Source organism: Schistocerca serialis, chromosome 2 (genome assembly GCF_023864345.2).
Source record: "Schistocerca serialis cubense isolate TAMUIC-IGC-003099 chromosome 2, iqSchSeri2.2, whole genome shotgun sequence".
In the NCBI taxonomy this organism is placed as follows: domain Eukaryota; kingdom Metazoa; phylum Arthropoda; class Insecta; order Orthoptera; family Acrididae; genus Schistocerca; species Schistocerca serialis.
In genome coordinates, this window is record NC_064639.1 from 326,494,680 (window position 1) to 326,514,658 (window position 19,979).

General features: G+C 39.0%; 1 protein-coding gene across 1 annotated transcript in view; it reads right to left on the bottom strand.

Annotated features, from left to right (window-relative positions):
* LOC126457137 (PCI domain-containing protein 2) overlaps positions 1-19,979 on the bottom strand; it is a 66,781-nt gene that overhangs the window by 6,222 nt on the left and 40,580 nt on the right. Inside the window, exons 4-6 of the mRNA XM_050093205.1 lie at positions 11,319-11,585; positions 9,470-9,687; positions 7,233-7,333 (exon numbers count right to left, since the gene is read on the bottom strand). Coding sequence (XP_049949162.1) covers positions 7,233-7,333; positions 9,470-9,687; positions 11,319-11,585 — 586 coding nt within the window. The remainder of the gene's footprint in view (positions 1-7,232; positions 7,334-9,469; positions 9,688-11,318; positions 11,586-19,979) is intronic.

Sequence of the window (19,979 nt, forward strand, 5' to 3'; positions counted from 1 at the left end):
CAGTTCGGCAATCTCTCGCACAGTCACATGCCGATCCACAACCAAAACTTCTTCGACTTTCGTCACTGTCTCGTCCAAAACTGATGGATGCCAGTGGCCGGCCTCGTCGTGCATGTTTGTATGGCTGTCTGCAAACTCCCTATAACACTTACGCACTTTTTTTACATCCATACACTTTTCTCTGAACACATTGGTCAACTGGCAATGGATCCCTTCAACCACAGAAATCTAATCACAGAACAAATTCACACTTGGCGGGAATGTCGCTTGTCCCTTCCATCGTTAACTAATGCTACGCCAAGAATTAGCATTGCAGAGACGTGGGAACTGGCAAGAATAGTGGTGTGGGAAGCAAGGAACACGGCGCTATTGTCAGATCTAAGCTAGCTTCGCTTGATCCCGACGGGAGCTCATTGGAGACTTTACTCTACGGACAGCCCTTGTAGCAATACATGAGCAACAAGTTCTCATATTATCTGCTTACTCAATCTTAATTAAATGCAGTTGGTCTAATTTGCACTACAGTCAAACAATATTTATGAAAGAAGAATGTTACATCCACATTTGATGTGCACTTGAAAAGTAAACGAACAGTTTTGTATCATAAAGTCAAATAGGCTTCTCGTTACAGTCATGTTCATAAATTTGAAGAGGAATAAATATTGACACAATGACAGTAAAATTCATCGTCAACTTACAAACCACCAATACCATTGGCAAGGATATTAAAAATATAAATAGCAATCAAGTCTCGTAGGGCAGAAGCAGCAGCTATAACAGCAGCATAACACACAGGCACACATGAATGGCCTTAATTTCATTTTAAAGGTGAGTGCCATTTGATGTCCTACTATTTTCAAGCTGGATAGTATCCCAATTGTGGTTGCCCAAACACGGCTGCATTCTTTCCCTAAAGTGCAGCTCACAGCTCATGCCACACCTTGGCAACTGTATCTTTTGGCCCTTAATTAACCTCTCGTATACAAGTACAAATATTCTGGTTTCTCTTGAGCCACAAGGATACAAATGCATTGTAAATATTTGACCAGTAGTATGAGCAGACAACTGAATACATACTGTAGCTACATTTTAATAATCAAGCACTCGTCGGACAGGCCAACAGTTCTGGGGTGAAATGTGACTTTAAAACTTTTGCAACTAGTTATGACTGAGTGCCAATGACTTAAATGCAGAAGCCTTGTCTTTGATAGGCACTGTGGGACCTTTTTCATTAATAATGCTATGTAAAAATAAAATAAATAAATAATAAATACAAAAGAACTTTGACCATTAAAGTTACATATTTTGTCAGAATTACTCTCTCAAACAAGGCCAGAGATGGAAAGTTGCTACTCACCCTATAGCTGAGATGCTGAGTCGCAATTGGCACAATAAAAAGATACACACAATTAAACCTTTTGGCCATTAAGGCCTTTGTCAGCAGTAGACACACACACACACACACACACACACACACACACACACACAAATGGAACTTGCACACGCATCTGCGGTCTCAGAGAGCTGAGACCACACTGCGAACAGCAGCACTAGTGCATGATGAGAGTGGCGACTGGGTGGGGTTAAGGAGGAGGCTGTGGCGGGGAGGGGGAGAGATAGTATGGTGGGAGTGGCGGACAGTCAAGTGTTGCAGTTTAGATGGAAGGCAGGAGAGAAGGTGCGGAGGGGGGGTGGGGGGGGGGAGTATCTAGTGGAAAGGAGAGAAAATAAAAGACGGTGTGGCGGTGAAATGACGACTGTGTAGTGATGGAATGGTAACAGGGATGGGGATGGATGGGTGAGGACAGTGACTAACGAAGGTTGAGGCCAGCAGGGTTACGGGAACATAGGATGTGTTGCAGGGAAAGTTCCGACCTGCGCAGGGAAAGTTCCCACCTGCGCAATTCAGATAAGCTGGTGTTGGTGGGAAGGATCCATATGGCACAGGCTGTGAAGCAGTCATTAAGACGAGGGATATCATGTTTGGCAGCGTATTCAGCAATATGGTGGTCCACTTGTTTCTTGGCCACAGTTTGTCGGTGGCCGTTCGTGCGGACAGACAGCTTGTTGGTTGTCATGCCCGTATGGTGAGTAGCAACTTTCCTTCTCTGGTATTGTTACATTCCATCCTGGATTTTCCAGTGTTTGATCTCTCAAACAAGGGTCTTTCATAGATTTCTTTCCTCAACTATAAATTTTAGAACACATTAGTGGTGTTGTAACTGATCAGTTTCATAATATTTCATGCTTGACTTCTGGTTAGAAATAAATTCATTATGACATTTGCATCACAAAACAATGTCTTTTGTAGAACCCTCATCACACTTTGGTAGCTTGAACGCATTGCACAAGCTACTCTACACATACTACTTGATGGAACATTAGCTACTTGATCCAAAACTTCTCCCTCACACATGGCTGTACTTATATTATAACTTTACATGTGCTTGGTGTACATTATAATGCCTGTCTTTGCACATATATGTATATTCATAGACCTGGATTGGATCAGTTTGGAAAAGTCTGCTCATATCAATTCTGTGCTGCTCTTACATTCCCTGTCACAGAATTATAGATGTGCATATTGGTATAACTGTATCTATCCACTTTTCAAATCAACAGTGTAACACTATTCTATCACACATAATACTGGAACTCATGCACAGGTGTTTATATTATTGTCTCCTCAGTAGTGTGACATCTCCTCCTCAATATCCAAATTGTGGTTAAGATAAATATGTAACAGAACTTCTCCTTTATGCTGTGTAGACTTTCACTTATACCTATTTGAAATACCATTTAGTCAGCTCTATGGGGACTACTATAAGCAAAGATAAATGTTTTTCTTCCATTTTTCTTGGTGAATGAAATCACTGGGTTTGTAATTCTGCGTCACCCCGCAAACAAAACATCATGCCTCTGGGTAGCTGCCTAGTTGCGTATAAATGATTTATAAAGTATCTCTACATCTACATTTATACTCCGCAAGCCACCCAAAGGTGTGTGGCGGAGAGCATTTTACGTGCCACTGTCATTACCTCCCTTTCCTGTTCCAGTTGCGTATGGTTCGCGGGTAGAACGACTGTCTGAAAGCCTCCGTGCGCGCTCTAATCTCTCTAATTTTACATTCGTGATCTCCTCGGGAGGTATAAGTAGGGGGAAGCAATATATTCGATACCTCATCCAGAAATGCACCCTCTCTTGCAGAGTTTGCCACTTGAGTTTATTAAACATCTCCGTAACGCTATCACGGTTACCAAATAGCCCTGTGACGAAACGCGCCGCTCTTCTTTGGATCTTCTCTATCTCCTCCGTCAAACCGATCTGGTACGGATCCCACACTGATGAGCAATACTCAAGTATAGGTCGAACGAGAGTTTTGTAAGCCACCTCCTTTGTTGATGGACTACATTTTCTAAGCACTCTCCCAATGAATCTCAACCTGGTACCCGCCCTACCAACAATTAATTTTATGTGATCATTCCACTTCAAATCGTTCCGCACGCATACTCCCAGATATTTTACAGAAGTAACTGCTACCAGTGTTTGTTCCGCTAACATATAATCATACAATAAAGGATCCTTCTTTCTACGTATTCGCAATACATTACATTTGTCTATGTTAAGGGACAGTTGCCACTCCCTGCACCAAGTGCCTATCCGCTGCAGATCTTCCTGCATTTCGCTACAATTTTCTAATGCTGCAACTTCTCTGTATACTACAGCATCATCCGCGAAAAGCCGCATGGAACTTCCGACACTATCTACTAGGTCATTTATATATATTGTGAAAAGCAATGGTCCCATAACACTCCGCTGTGGCACGCCAGAGGTTACTTTAACGTCTGTAGACGTCTCTCCATTGATAACAACATGCTGTGTTCTGTTTGCTAAAAACTCTTCAATCCAGCCACACAGCTGATCTGATATTCCGTAGGCTCTTACTTTGTTTATCAGGCGACAGTGCGGAACTGTATCGAATGCCTTCCGGAAGTCAAGAAAAATAGCATCTACCTGGGAGCCTGTATCTAATATTTTCTGGGTCTCATGAACAAATAAAGCGAGCTGGGTCTCACACGATCGCTGTTTCCGGAATCCATGTTGATTCCTACATAGTAGATTCTGGGTTTCCAAAAATGACATGATACTCGAGCAAAAAACATGTTCTAAAATTCTACAACAGATCGACGTCAGAGATATAGGTCTATAGTTTTGCGCAACTGCTCGACGACCCTTCTTGAAGACTGGGACTACCTGTGCTCTTTTCCAATCATTTGGAACCCTCCGTTCCTCTAGAGACTTGCGGTACACGGCTGTTAGAAGGGGGGCAAGTTCTTTCGCGTACTCTCCAGGTTCGAATTAGGGGTAGTCCCAGTTAAAGCAATCAAATAAAGGCAATTTTAATGCACTTATTACGAGGTCAATTTTAGAATACCAATGCAGAGCTTCCTTTGGGTTCTTAGTTTGTTGAAATCATGTATACATCAGGCCTTACATTATCTTCCAATGTTTCACATACAATTCCACTAGAGTTCTCTCTCACCTTCCCTTCTTGAAAAAGTCATCTTCCACTCCCACTAAAATTTTAATCCTCACTCTAGATTTCTTCTTATAACTGTTATTGTGACCAACTATCCACCATACTAGGATCAGAATAAGAAGCAGAAGTTTACTGTCTCATAATGTAAAATTTAAATCAGTGATTTACTACACAGGAGACTCGTGAACATTATATTATACTAAATTCTAATTTTGGAATAGTCTAACTATAACACATCATTTAATGTCACACACTACTTGAAAAATGAATCACTGTCAACAAAATTCTTTGTAGGTTTCTCAGTTCCTTCTGCTGTATCAAGCAACAAATAACAATATTATCATTCAAGAATCCTTCTATAGAGGCAGTACTTTTGGACTAGCATTCTGTACAGTTTCTTCCTCAGTAATCTACTCTGTATCTTATTTACTTTTTATTTTACTTTAATCTTTTTTTTCTACTGCAGAGTTTGCGCAAACAACTGCATGGGGTGGATAGGAAGCATCAACAACACATGAATAAAATACTTTCTGTTCTTCTCATTTCCCCTGCCTTATATATTCTACACAGCATCAGGCAGCATATAAACTGCACAATATCTCTGGTATAGCTAATACTAAGGATCAGAGTCAGCATAAGGTTGGTCTGAACTTCACATCCACATGATTACTATGCAATTCGCACGTAAGTGCCTGGCAGAGGGTTCATAGAACAACCTTCTGACTACTTGTCTACCATTTCACTCTCAAACAATGCACAGCAAAAACAAACACTTCAATCTTTCCTTGCAAACTCCGATTGCTCTTATTTTATTATGATGATCAATTCTCCTTATTACATCAAGAAACCATTTTTAAATTTGGAAGAGGAAGTTGCTTACTAGACATAGCCCTATCGGAGGTGGTACACTATTGCCTTGAATTGACTTGAGACCAATCCATACTAGACATCAACAGAATGGAATTGACCATCAGGCAATGTACCATTAAATGGTAGTGTATTCACACTTGATGGACCATCAATCCAACATCACTTCACTTACACCAGTAGTGAATTGTGAAAGTGAGGTTATGAAATACCATCTATGATACAAAAAGTAAGCAAATACCAGGATTAAGAAACTAGCAATGAGAAAGTTTATTAATAGCCAAACCAAACTTGATACTGGATGATCTTGACAAAGTTCATATGGTAAACTGCTGGGAAATAGAACAGCTGGAAAAGTCCTGTCTGAACACTTCAAAGTATCAACATTTATTTGCTAGTGAAAATATATACATATTACACATCAACAAATATTTAAAGGCAATACACAGAGCGTGTTTACCTGCCCAGACAGAAATGTGCATTGAAGTGCTGCTTCCAGGACAGGGAGATGCGCTCATCCCAGATTTATTAATGATTAAGGTCAGTGTGTCAGCCAGGCTGGCTGTGGTTTTTAGGTAGTTACTGACAACCAACTAGGTGAATAATGAGCTGGTACCCAAGTCCTGCCTCAGTTACATGACTCACAAACATTTAGATAACTTTCGCTCTCATTCACATAGGACAACACTGAACGGAAGCTAGTTGGGGAGCAACCATTCCAACAGGAAGGGTCTCCAGCCATCCCTTGAAACTAACCACAACAAATCCATTCCCATCCCTTGAAACTAACCACAACAAATCCATTCCTAACTACACCAATCCTGCACAGGTGGAAATAAATGTACAAGAAGAAGAAGAAGAAGAAGAAAATACTGGGTCTGGTCTGTTTATCTTCTTTGTGCGTCCCCCCCCCCCCCCCCAATTTTACATACCAAACAATATAAAAAACAACACTATTTTTCTCATTCGATACAGCTGACTTTTTCACTGTTAAAAGGTTTACTTACTGAATGATGCTTCATCAATTTATGTTCTTTTTTATATACAGTTTAGGCTTTTTGTATGTCCAGGTATAAAAACCTATATCATTTTTCACTTTCAGACACAGGCATATGGTCTCTGCCCTCTCTTATAGAAAAACAGTCAGCGAAAAAAGAATATCAATTCATCTTGGAACATTTGCATTGTGTAACAGATACAAAGCAAAATAATCAAATAATGTCCAAGAAGATGCAAAAACATGAAGTCCACTATTATATGTGAGCATCGTGAAAACTCTGATATTAGCAGACCACAACATTGTCCACCCCACCAACATATAAGTAAAAACTTTCTTACTGATAAATGTTGAAACTGATGTCCTGTTATGTTTGTCCCATTCTTCTGACAGCCTGTGTGAATGTCGTCATTTGTAATGTGTTGTCGAATGTTAGACATTCCATTCCACTGTATTCCATTCCATCAAGTGTAAATCAACCTTTACAGAGTCTGTAATATGGAGACCCACAGTTTAATGTGAACTCTGAACCTCACATTAACACACACTGATGGAGCTGAAAGAAGTGGTAAGTGAAAGATAAAAATCCTACAACCAAGTGGGGACCAAACGCGAGACCTTTGGGTATGTAGTCCGCCACTTCACAACTGAGCCAGTGTACTGATATGAAACAGCGAATGATTCATTACAATAACAAGTGTACTGATATGAAATAGAGAATGATTCACTACAATAACAAAGTCAGTGTCAAACTAATTTACGACTGTGCTTGTTATACTAACCACATGTGTCATGCAGATACAATACCTTTTATTACTATGTACTTACAAGTAACATCTTCACAGGAACCAGATATATTAGAATCAAGCGCTTATTTCTCACACATTTCTTGTGGCATTTTTCAAATGCGAAGGACAAATAGGTATCAGCTGGAAAAAAAAAAAAAAAAAAAAAAAAAAACAACTTTAGAAAACAAGAATTCAATTTTACAAACTTTTAATTTAGGAATGCAATGTTCAAAATGCAAAACTGAGAGTCCACATTTACACTAACATGAGTAAAAGCAAAGAAACAAAGACTCTCAAAGCTGTAACAAGATGCTCTTTGCAAATTTGAATTTAAAAAAGCACCAGAACAGCACTGTTCTCAGAATGTCAGTGAACTGAATACTTCTGTGCATGACATATTTTCACGATACTGGAAAATCCTTGCTGAATTGCAAACAATATGGATGTGGAAAGATCATCCTTCACCACACAATGGAGGAAACTAACAGTGGCAGTCACATATACAAGAACTCACATGCAAATCTTAGTCTGTGAACTTGTGTTCTTCAAAACCCATATAAATGCACAACTAAATTATTCCAGCATTTTGTGTCTAGGCAGGGGAGAATGAAGAAGCATGCAAGTCCATAAGCTGACTACCAGGTTCACATTTTTGTTTAGATGGTTGGCTACCCCTTAGCTCATTTCACAATTTAATATTTCGACCATTTTTCCTTCAACAAAACAAAAAACAATTATTTTTTCATAGAATGAAAGTAAAAAGAACAGCATGTATGGCAAAGAGATATGTCATCCTACTGAACTTAAAACAAACCCAAACCATTTGAAACTTACATGACTGACAATGACACACAATTGTGGTCAGCAATCTTTTCAGGCGTATTTACTGAAATAATCTTAGGATTCCTGAAGATACAGCCAAAATTTGACTAGAATGAAATTTTTAATCTCAGTTGAGTGTGTTGAACATTTGTACCACATATGAACAGTCTTGTACCAGAACTTTGATCTAAACATTTGTCTTTTGTGGGCAGTATTCTTATTGGGTGATCCAGTTACTCTTTACAAACAAAATGACAATTAGAACTAGCTGTATGTCCTTCCCTTCTGAGATGATCTTTTGTCATTACTGCACAATTATCCTCTGTGGAGGAAAGAAAGAGTTCAGTAACTAGCTTCAATAAACTATATGACTCTTAGCTCAGGCACAAGAGTAGGGGTAACAGGTAAAAATTGGATATGAGTATATGAAGAGTTTGCAAAGGAACAAGTTACATTTTTTTTCCTTCAGTAGTTCAAATGGCTCTGAGCACTATTGGACTTAACGTCTGAGGTCATCAGTCCCCTAGAACTTAGAACTACTTAAACTTAACTAATCTAAGGGCATCACACACATCCATGCCTGAGGCAGGATTCGAACCTGCGACCATAGCAGTCGCGCGGTTCCAGACTGAAGCGCCTAGACCGCTCAGCCACAGCGGCTGGCTTTCCTTCAGTAGCTCTGTGTCTCTCTGTGAGGAGAACTTTATTAGTTCAATTGGAAGAGCACTATCCAAAGAGGTAGGTATTTTTATCCAGTTCCTACTCTGTATTGTTTGAACTCTGTATAACTTTTTTGAGCTGACCTACTAGTGCAAAACTTCCATTTGTCTTTGACTACATACACACAGATATCTTTTTCAGACATGTAACACAAAGTTTGCTGTATAATAAGGTGTACAAAAATATGCCACTTCAGATTTAATTTCAGGCATGGGAGTTTTAAGTAACACTTAATAGTCCAGCAATAATGACAGGTCAGCTCTTTTTAAAAAAGTATTTTCTGATCAGACACTTGTTCTGTGACCAAGGAAGTATGTACTGTAAGACATTTCTCGCAGAAAACTGTGTTCCTTCATGTTTGGTCATATTTACTACTGAATATTGAACTGCATGAAGTGCTTTCAATTCTTTACATTTTCAGTAGTTATTTTTCACTTGTACTCGAGTCCATTTTCTTCATTTCAACTAAATATGCTGAGAGATTCATCTACATGTGTTATCCAGATAATCAAACTGAGGAGCTGTGGTTTTTCTTCCTTACATAAATATAGTATCCCTCCAGATCCATGTACATGTTGACACACAATACCAACAGCACTTTCGTACGAAGTACCTTCAGTGAGGCCGTATGTGTGTTCACAAACATAATATTTAGTCTAAGATTACTAATTTCTATCAAACATTTTTTCAAGTTATAACAGTTTTGAAAAAGAGATGAAAGCAAAACAAATTTACCTGATTTGAAATCACTGTCAAACATTGCCTTCCTTCCAACATAATACTTATATGTTATCTGCTGACTAAGAGAAAAATTGTCTTTCAAAGGGGATGATTCAATTGCTCTGATAAGAGGCTTGCACAAATGGAGTTTGTTTATTCGGAAATACACTTTAAACAATTGGTTTACAAGTGGAAGCATTCCCCATCTCTTGGTAGATATTTCTGTCGATCGGCTGAAAAATAATAGTGCTTCAAGAGTCACCATCATGCATAGTTCCACAGTACTCATTCACAAAATTATGTTCATCATATTTTTCTAATAAAGTCTCAGTTTTACTGAAACAGCAGTTAATACACACACATATTATCTTTTCATATTATAGGCACAACAACAAGCAATGTCATTACAGTTTAAAATTCAATGCTGGACTGAGACTTATAATATCATAGAATATGCTACAACAAAGTGATAACTTATTGAAAGTATACAAAGTATAATAATGAAACTTTGATCTGTGAAATTTAAGAATGAAAATAACACTGGAAATACTATAACAACAATAATAGTATAATTAATAATGAAAATTCATGACAAATTAAAACTGTCTGTCTGAATAGGGATCAAATACTGAAGGTGACACGAGAGGTCTGGGACACAGTCTTAATCTGTCAGCAAGTTATTCAATCATATATGTATTCCTGAATAAATTTAAATTTTAGTAAACATTAAGATCAGTAAAGCTGTAGAGAAAGGTTGTTATTTCTGCTGATATTAACATAAAAGTTAATGATAATGTTGCAATAAATGTGATGGATCTCATGTCTACAGATGATTTGAGACTGAATGGTGAAAACTTCATGAGAATGACTGCCCATTTAGCTCTACTTTGTTTCACTACCTTAGCTGAACAGAATCTGTAACGTAATGATAATCATAAATTTTGTGTAATATTATGTGGATTAATTTAATAGAAAAAATAAAAAAATACCCTTGTCCGTTAGCAAAATAAGTTCAGTAAATTTATTCAATGAATACTTTCCATACATACCAGCATAACAGTTCATACACAGTCACTCCTGCGTAACGAAAGAGATTAAAATGTCTAAATTGATCCAAAGATTCGAACACTTTTAACAAGGTGTACAAGATCATTTAACAGCGTAGTAGAACAAAAATGTCTGGACAAATTGCAAATAGAAAGTTTCATTTCAGATACCAGAAACAAATCAAAAGCTGTGGTCCATTAAGAAAGTCGAAGTAGGAACTATCAAAAATTATTAAAAAAAATCTAACTGAAGATAAGGAAATCTGTACAGCATTCAATAAACACTTCACTGATTCCCAAGAAATGGATACTACTTTCCTCCTTACATTTATCCTGACTGCACTCATACTAACTCTAATGAAGTCAGATTTGTTCCCGTGTTGTGTTGTAATGTGACTAATATTCAAAAGTCCTTAAAACTCTAAACCCAGTAAGATGGGATGAAATAGCAACATAAATAATAAAGGCAGTATGTCTTAGTACAGCATACCACCCCATTTCATTATCAATTAATCATTTCAAGAAGTAAACATTTCTGATAGATAGAAATATGACCAGCTGATGAAAGAGGCAGACACAGTGAGATAGGTAACTATCCGTCAATTTGTCTACTGCCAATATTTTCCAAAATATTTGAAAAGCCAGCACATAACTAAACAGAAAGAAATAATAAAACATAAAATTATTTCTGAAGACCAGAATGGAGTAATGCAAGGCCTGTATTTAACTAGTTAAATGAAAGCAAGTATCTTGACAACAGGACGTATATAACAGATACATTCTATGACATGACAAAAGCTTTCCTCTCTCCAACTTACTTGTCAGCTGCACATATCCTAAAGCAACCCATTAAACATTCAGCAGTTTTCTCAAAAATTTCCATGGGGCTCTCCACAGAGCGATGTGTAACTTGTTTATCTGCTTGTACGGCAATCATTCGCAAGTCTAAACAAGCAGCACACATTACTGGGAGGGCCCAATTCTGGTCCCTCTGAGACTGAAGCAATTTTGTCACAGCTTGTACCATCCCAGTCTGATAGTTATATGCAGGCATAAATTCTTGGTTATTGACAGCAGTAACACATCTGAAAAAAGTAAAAAGTAGAATGTCATCTAGGGAACTAATTTATGTAAACATAAAAAAATTGAGAATACATTTTCAAAAACAACAAACACAAAAAAATCTTTCCCACCAATAATTCCAGTATGGTCAACAATGAATGATTATAATGGTATTTAGGTTTAATTAGAACATTCTGCTAAATTCTGTAAAATAAAATCCTCCCATATGTTTTGACACTGTTTCATGCAGTTAACTGTATTTGATTTAATTATAATAAGAGCAAAAGAACACAGGAAAAGTATTACTGTCCTTAATATTCACGAAAGGTGATGACTCCATTAGAGGATGAGCACAAGCTCAGACTGAACAAGAAAATCAGCTGCATCCTTTTAAAGGAACTGTCTCGACATTTTCCATAAGCAATTTATGTGATCTATGGAAAATCTAAATTTGAATGTTCTGCTCCTTTAAAGCACATGCCTTGTGCATTAACACTGCAGCACCATGAAGACACATATGTTTGACAAAAACGATGACAGTTGAAAGATATGGGAGGAAAATCAGTAATACCTGAAATTAGTTGAAGACAAACTAGACCCACTCTCAGTGTTTGGAGGACAATCTATCAAGTAATCCAGCAGGAAAGTAAAATTTAGAATGATCAAATTTTTAGTAAAAACTAGGATTCTGAGATGCACAAAAGAGTAGCCAGTTACATTCAAAAATTTGTCAGTTCCAAACATGCATTAAGATGTATTGATTATGTCATCTATTTCAGAAACACACAACTGTCAAAACTGTTTTTTTATAAAGGCAATTAAAATTTATTAACGGGTCAAAAACTTTATCAGAATGGAAAAAATACTAAATGTAGATGTTAAAAGTGTACTATCATTATCTCAAACTTCTGTTAAGTCACAAAGATCAAATGATAATACAACAAAAGTTAACAGTCAAAATATGTATCAATAAAAAATCCTGCCACCACAATGGCCTAGTGTGTTAAATAATGTCAACTATGATGGCAGCTGACTATTCTTTGGAAACACTAGTCCCTGATGCTAGCAATATAGAAGGCAGTAGTGTATATAAACATGAACCTAAAAGGCATAAACTTTTACTTTGATGACTTTTGCAGTAGTGCGACATGTTTTTCCACCTCTTCCTCGCAATCAGATGACAGCTGTTCATATAAAACCACTGTTTAGGTATTTAGCATGTAGGTAATTTCCACTGTGCCAACACACAGCACAACTGTTTTAGTTTGTGCAGAGACCACACAAGAGTAATGAGCACAGGACATCAGCAAGGTGCAATGTTGTCAAGCAGTCTCTACCTGCTCTGGAGGTGGCATTTATACTCTGGTGTCATAGCTTGAGGGTGTTTTGGAAGGCATAGGGGAAGCACCTCTACTGACACTGTACACACCCAGAAACAACCAATAGAAGTTGTGGAGAAATGTCTTAAGCTTATGTGCTGTTTTGAGATTCACTTCAGATATGTTGTTCTGAATAAAAAGATATTTGTCACCAAGCATAGTAAACATTGGACAGGAGAACAACCAAATACAGAAAAGTTCTCTAAAAAGTCAGTTACATCATTTCCTAGTGAGTTGGTGTAGACGTGAGCTCTCTTCTAGTCCTCAACCCTCTCCAGCTGGAAACGAAGCCCCACAACAGCATTAGTCGCACTGCATAGCAGCTCCACTGCATCAAGAAGACACAAGAAGGCGACCGTAAATCTTCAGTAAGGCAAAAGTGTTCACAAAGGACACTGAAGTGACAGATCAATCAAGAAGTGAGAACTTAGATACAATCTGTAACCAGAGACATTTATACTTCACTTCATTTTGCGTCCGATATGAAAGACACAGATAATAAGTGCTGAAATAAGTGAGCTTTTGACATACAAAATGGAATTTTTAAGAAATAATGGAGAAATACACGGCATCGCATAGAACAAATAAAGTAAAAATGAAGGAGATATAGGTAAACACACACTGTAGTGTCCTCCAGTACAACTGTTATACTTAAGAAGAAGTTACTTGATGTCTTGAAAATAAACCAAACAAGCCTGAAGGTATAAATGAGATTACTTAATCATAGAAACCAGGTAAAAAACAACCCATATTTATGAGCTGAAATAACTATCTACATGGGAGTAGAGAAACTGTACATCTACAAAATGTAAGATTTTAGCGTCCTGCTTTCATGCCTACGTGTGCATCAGTGATCTATAAGATCATCTTTGCAGCAGCTGAGCAACACGATAGCAGTTCAGCCTCACATCTTAGGGCAGTGGTCAATCAGCTGAATGTGTGACCACTGCAAAGCAGCTACCTGAGACATCGTGTCACCTGCACACGGTATAGCGGCAGTGTACTGCATGCCCGATTCGGTGATCTTTTATCAGCCCCAAGCTTTCTTTTTAATGGCAAACAATTTGTTAAGAGTCGGTGATACATGTTTTATTGATTCTTTACATTGATGTCCAAGCAAAGAAAATAGGCTTCCAGTGATGGCAAGGCAAATATTACTGTTAGTTTTATTGTATGCCGGTAGACACTCAAAAAATGTGTAACAAAATGTCAGAAAATTTGAAAAAATTGGATGAGTTATCAAACAGCAGTAAAGCTCAACCAAAGCGATTAAATAAAATATATGAAATGCATAATAGTATAAAAGATTTAAAAACACAAGGGGAGGAGGTACCTGTAACCTTTGTAAAATTACCAGAGGAGTTACAGGCTGAAATAGAAAACCAAGGTGATTTAATGAGGAAGGAGGCTCAAGTAGAATGTAAAGAGGCAGATTATAAAACAAAACATACAGAGAAATTTTGTTCCATCATCTTTCGGGTGTGCACTCCGGGCAGCGACAATTCTTCTTGCGATATTTCGGCTAGAAACCTCCAAGCCATCTTCAAGGCGAGTCGGAGACTGAGTTCATAGCGTTTGCGCGTGCCTATTTATACGGAGAGTCACGTGATACAAAGCTGCTGAGGATTGAAAGCGCATGTGTCAAAGATATCAAAGTCGCCACTACTGCGCTAGTCATAGGTAAGATGTATATAGCAAAGATAAACATATAAGCACAGAGTGCAAACAAAATAGTGCTGCTGCGAATCCACAGTGCTTGTAAATAAATAATTAATCTTTAAAAGTGGTAACATCTGTCGGAAGTGAAGATGCAGAAATTCTTTCCGAACGAAGGTGTGAAATAAGCGGTTTCCAAGCATTGTAGTGGCGACTTTGATATCTTTGACGCATGCACTTTCAATCCTCAGCAGCTTTGTATCACATGACTCTCCGTATAAATAGGCACGCTCAAACGCTATGAACTCAGTCTCCGACTCGCCTTGAAGATGGCTGGGAGGTTTCTAGCTGAAATATCGCAAGAAGAATTGTTGCTGTCCCGAGTGCACACCCGAAAGATGATGGAACATTATGTCCGCCGGGAAAACTTCAAGAATCATACAGAGAAATTGTCTACCCATGAATTTGAAGAAATGAATAGTCAAATTTCAGATACGCTAAAAGCTGAGTAGAGGCATTAGACAAGTAGAGATTTTGGTGAAATGAGCGGTGCACCAAACACTTTCACAGATTTGGAGGAACACATACAAGAATTACTTAAATAAAAAGTACAAGAGAGCATGTAATCCAAGTACAAGACAATATATCATCCACCATTGGTGCAAAAGAAAATTCAAAAGTTATGACAAGCCTTAGAAAATATCCACAAGAAACTTAGAAAAAGGATAGCTATCAATAAAACTGGGTTATCAAGTGACAAGGAAGAACTCCGATTAGAAAAGGGCATGAATTTTCTGAAATGATTTTCAAAGTTCAAACCTGACATGGAAGTACACTTCGCACATTTTGTGTGGGCATTCTCCAGGTCATATGAAAATAGATTTTGCACTCATTTATTTGTGGGGTCGCAGCAGAGTGGGGAACTTCTCATTCGGAGGAGTTTAAATCTTGAGATGATTTTAAGGAAAAGTCTAAGAGGTCCTCCAGCACTCAATAGAAGTTGACACTAGAAGAATTTCTAGACCCAAGATATTATAATTGTTCCTGGGGAATTTATAAGAAGTACACTGAGTGGCATTTTACCCGATCAAAATATTTAGATAACCCATCAGATGAATTACATCTTATCAAGGTATTGGTACAAAGATTGCCAAACTATGTAAGGAAGGAAATATGGTACAGAGGGTTGGATGCTTCAAATAGAGAACACAGTGAAGAGATCAGTAGGAGAACAGGGGTAATAATAATATGGAAAGTAAACATTTTCCCAACCACTTTGCAAGAAAAAGGGAATTTCATTTATGTCATGTTAGTAAACAAGATAACCATCAAAGTTATTCACAAGATCATAGAAGAAACAACACACAATCACAGGTGTTTGTATCAAACACAAGACAACAATGGTGTGAGTAATACAATACTTATAAATACAAACAATGGGTTACTGAAAGGGAACTACCCACTGGAAAATGTGGAATGTCGTTGGATGGAGCCAATATCCAGGATGTGACAATACAATCATAGACCAATATAAAAAAAATTATTTCATTTACCCATAAAATATCTACACAAGGGTGACTGCTAGACAAAAATGAGCAAATTGAGGGAAACTAACCACTGCCCCTAACCACTGGAGGGGGGGGGGGGGGGGGGGGGGGGAGACTAATGGAAAGAAAGTAGACATTTATATAGACTCAGGTAGTGAGATTTTCTTGATCTCACAAGAATTTTTACACACGATGAGAAAGGCAAACCAGTATCCTATTCTACGTGTTACAGGTGTATACCGTATATCATAGGGATAACTGGGATTAAAGGTTAGTTAATTAAACAAGGAACACGAACAACGTAAGGAAAAGATAGACTTCTACTTACCACAAAGATGACACATTCAGTTGCAGACAGGCACAATTAAAGGACACTTACACGTTAGCTTTCAGCATGGCCTTTGTCAGAAAACAAAAGATACACACACAAGCAAGCATACCTCCGTCCTCTATGGTAACTTATGCCAGAATTCACATCCAAGCAGCTAGAGACCACAGGCATGTATCCATGAATGCGCTTGCTTGTGTGAATGAAAAAGAGAGAGACAGAGAGAGAGAGAGAGAGAGAGAGAGAGAGAGAGAGAGAGAGAGAGTGTGTGTGTGTGTGTGTGTGTGTGTGTGTGTGTTTCTTATTCTTTTTCTGATGGAGGCTGGGGTCAAAAGATTATGAGTAAATGCCTTTTAATTGTGCCTGTCTGCAATTTCAAGTGTCATCCTTATGATAAGTAGCAATCTACACTCCTGGAAATGGAAAAAAGAACACATTGACACCGGTGTGTCAGACCCACCATACTTGCTCCGGACACTGCGAGAGGACTGTACAAGCAATGATCACACGCACGGCACAGCGGACACACCAGGAACCGCGGTGTTGGCCGTCGAATGGCGCTAGCTGCGCAGCATTTGTTCACCGCCGCCGTCAGTGTCAGCCAGTTTGCCGTCGCATACGGAGCTCCATCGCAGTCTTTAACACTGGTAGCATGCCGCCACAGCGTGGACGTGAATCGTATGTGCAGTTGACGGACTTTGAGCGAGGGCGTATAGTGGGCATGCGGGAGGCCGGGTGGACGTACCGCCGAATTGCTCAACACGTGGGGCGTGAGGTCTCCACAGTACATCGATGTTGTCGCCAGTGGTCGGCGGAAGGTGCACGTGCCCGTCGACCTGGGACCGGACCGCAGCGACGCACGGATGCACGCCAAGACCGTAGGATCCTACGCAGTGCCGTAGGGGACCGCACCGCCACTTCCCAGTAAATTAGGGACACTGTTGCTCCTGGGGTATCGGCGAGGACCATTCGTAACCGTCTCCATGAAGCTGGGCTACGGTCCCGCACACCGTTAGGCCGTCTTCCGCTCACGCCCCAACATCATGCAGCCCGCCTCCAGTGGTGTCGCGACAGGCATGAATGGAGGGACGAATGGAGACGTGTCGTCTTCAGCGATGAGAGTCGCTTCTGCCTTGGTGCCAATGATGGTCGTATGCGTGTTTGGCGCCGTGCAGGTGAGCGCCACAATCAGGACTGCATACGACCGAGGCACACAGGGCCAACACCTGGCATCATGGTGTGGGGAGCGATCTCCTACACTGGCCGTACACCACTGGTGATCGTCGAGGGGACACTGAATAGTGCACGGTACATCCAAACCGTCATCGAACCCATCGTTCTACCATTCCTAGACCAGCAAGGGAACTTGCTGTTCCAACTGGACAATGCACGTCCGCATGTATCCCGTGCCACCCAACGTGCTCTAGAAGGTGTAAGTCAACTACCCTGGCCAGCAAGATCTCCGGATCTGTCCCCCATTGAGCATGTTTGGGACTGGATGAAGCGTCGTCTCACGCGGTCTGCACGTCCAGCACGAACGCTGGTCCAACTGAGGCGCCAGGTGGAAATGGCATGGCAAGCCGTTCCACAGGACTACATCCAGCATCTCTACGATCGTCTCCATGGGAGAATAGCAGCCTGCATTGCTGTGAAAGGTGGATATACACTTTACTAGTGCCGACATTGTGCATGCTCTGTTGCCTGTGTCTATGTGCCTGTGGTTCTGTCAGTGTGATCATGTGATGTATCTGACCCCAGGAATGTGTCAATAAAGTTTCCCCTTCCTGGGACAATGAATTCACGGTGTTCTTATTTCAATTTCCAGGAGTGTATCTTTCCTTACGTTGTTGATGTTCCAACCTGAAGTTTACATTGTTTAAACAAGAAACATATAGACCTATAAGAATAGGAAGTTGTCAATTTATGCAAATCTTGCTGATAGTACTTAACACTAATAAGAAGAACCTCCAACTGATTTGCAGATTGATGACACTGATAACTAAAGCTTATGAATCTATCCTTTTAGGTGAGGAGCAGAAAAATGAATTATACAATATTCTATGGAAATAAAAATCAATATTCTCTGATAAAATGGGAGTAAAAGGTGATTATGTTTGTCAATTTAAGGTAAGACATGACAGTTCTTTCTTGTGTGACTCCTATCCTGTAGCTTTAAGTTTACAAAATGTGATACAAGAAAAAATAAATAAAATTATAGAAAATCAAGTGTCTACAACAATCCATTGTTAGTGGTGAAAGCCACAGGCAGGGTGCACCTGGTCTTAGATAAGCATATTCTAAATAAGCACTTAGAAACCAAAACAGTTAGATCCATGTGTACAGATGAATTGATTGCCAACTGTGAACAAGCCAAAATTTCAGCCTGATGAATCTGATAGCTGGCAAGTAAAATTAGATGCAGCTTTCTTGTTTGATGGAAGGTCATAAAAAATTTTTGTGCAAAAAATTATTACAGGAACCAATTATTTATGTAGACACCATGATGTATCAGTTCAGAGGGAAAAGTGCAGCTCCGTAGCTGTTGGCATAACGAATGGTACCAGCGACAGAATCACAAAAAATGAGAATGAACGCAATGCAGAGTGACAGAAAACAATCTTTGAGAGCTGCAGAAAGTGCAAGAAATAAGTAATTGTTTGTGAAATCTGTATTGTTACAAACCCAATCAAACAGATTCCAACTTCAGGAGTGACTACTGTTGATGCAAACAGTTGGAAATTCTACCATGGTGTTGAGCAATATCCTGACTGGGCAGTAGCTTTTCATAATCTGGCTTTTGAACAAGCAAAGAAAACACAGCTGGAAAGAAATGCCTCTCAGTGTGACCAATATCTCACATTTTTTACACCCTCTCCTCTTCAGTTCATGGAGTCACCTTCCTGATATTTACCTCCACTTCTGTTGAATTTAAACCCACAAACCATTAACTATATCCACTCCAACAGTTCCACACCAACATATTCACCTTCAGACATGGTTGCTACAGCTCTGCAGTGACAAGCAATCTCAATCTCAGTATGCTGAACTTCACTTCTTAATGATATGAAGATTTGGATACAGTGCTAGAACGAATGACCCCTTTCCCTGGCAGGAATACTGGAGTAGGCAAAGGACACACAAATCACCAAAGTAGCATCCAAGTGAAAAGTTATTCTTTGATATTTTCAATGGGGAGATACACATTCTGTTGATTTAAAATGTGTGGCTAAAAATCCTATTCCAAGATTGCAAATTTTCTTTATTGATTACTGGCTTAAGCTCACTGCCAAGCCATCTTCAGATCAATCTAAAATGATGTTCAGTGTGTAATAATTACACATAGCCGCATTCTTAGAGCTAAGTAGCCCTAAAATAAAAAAATCATAGTTGGTGTCAGTTTACACTGAGCAACATTTTCGACTGACCTGAAAATGACTCGGCAATGATCCAAAACCAATAAAGAAAAATTGTGATCTTAACATAGGATTTTTATCCACATATTTTATT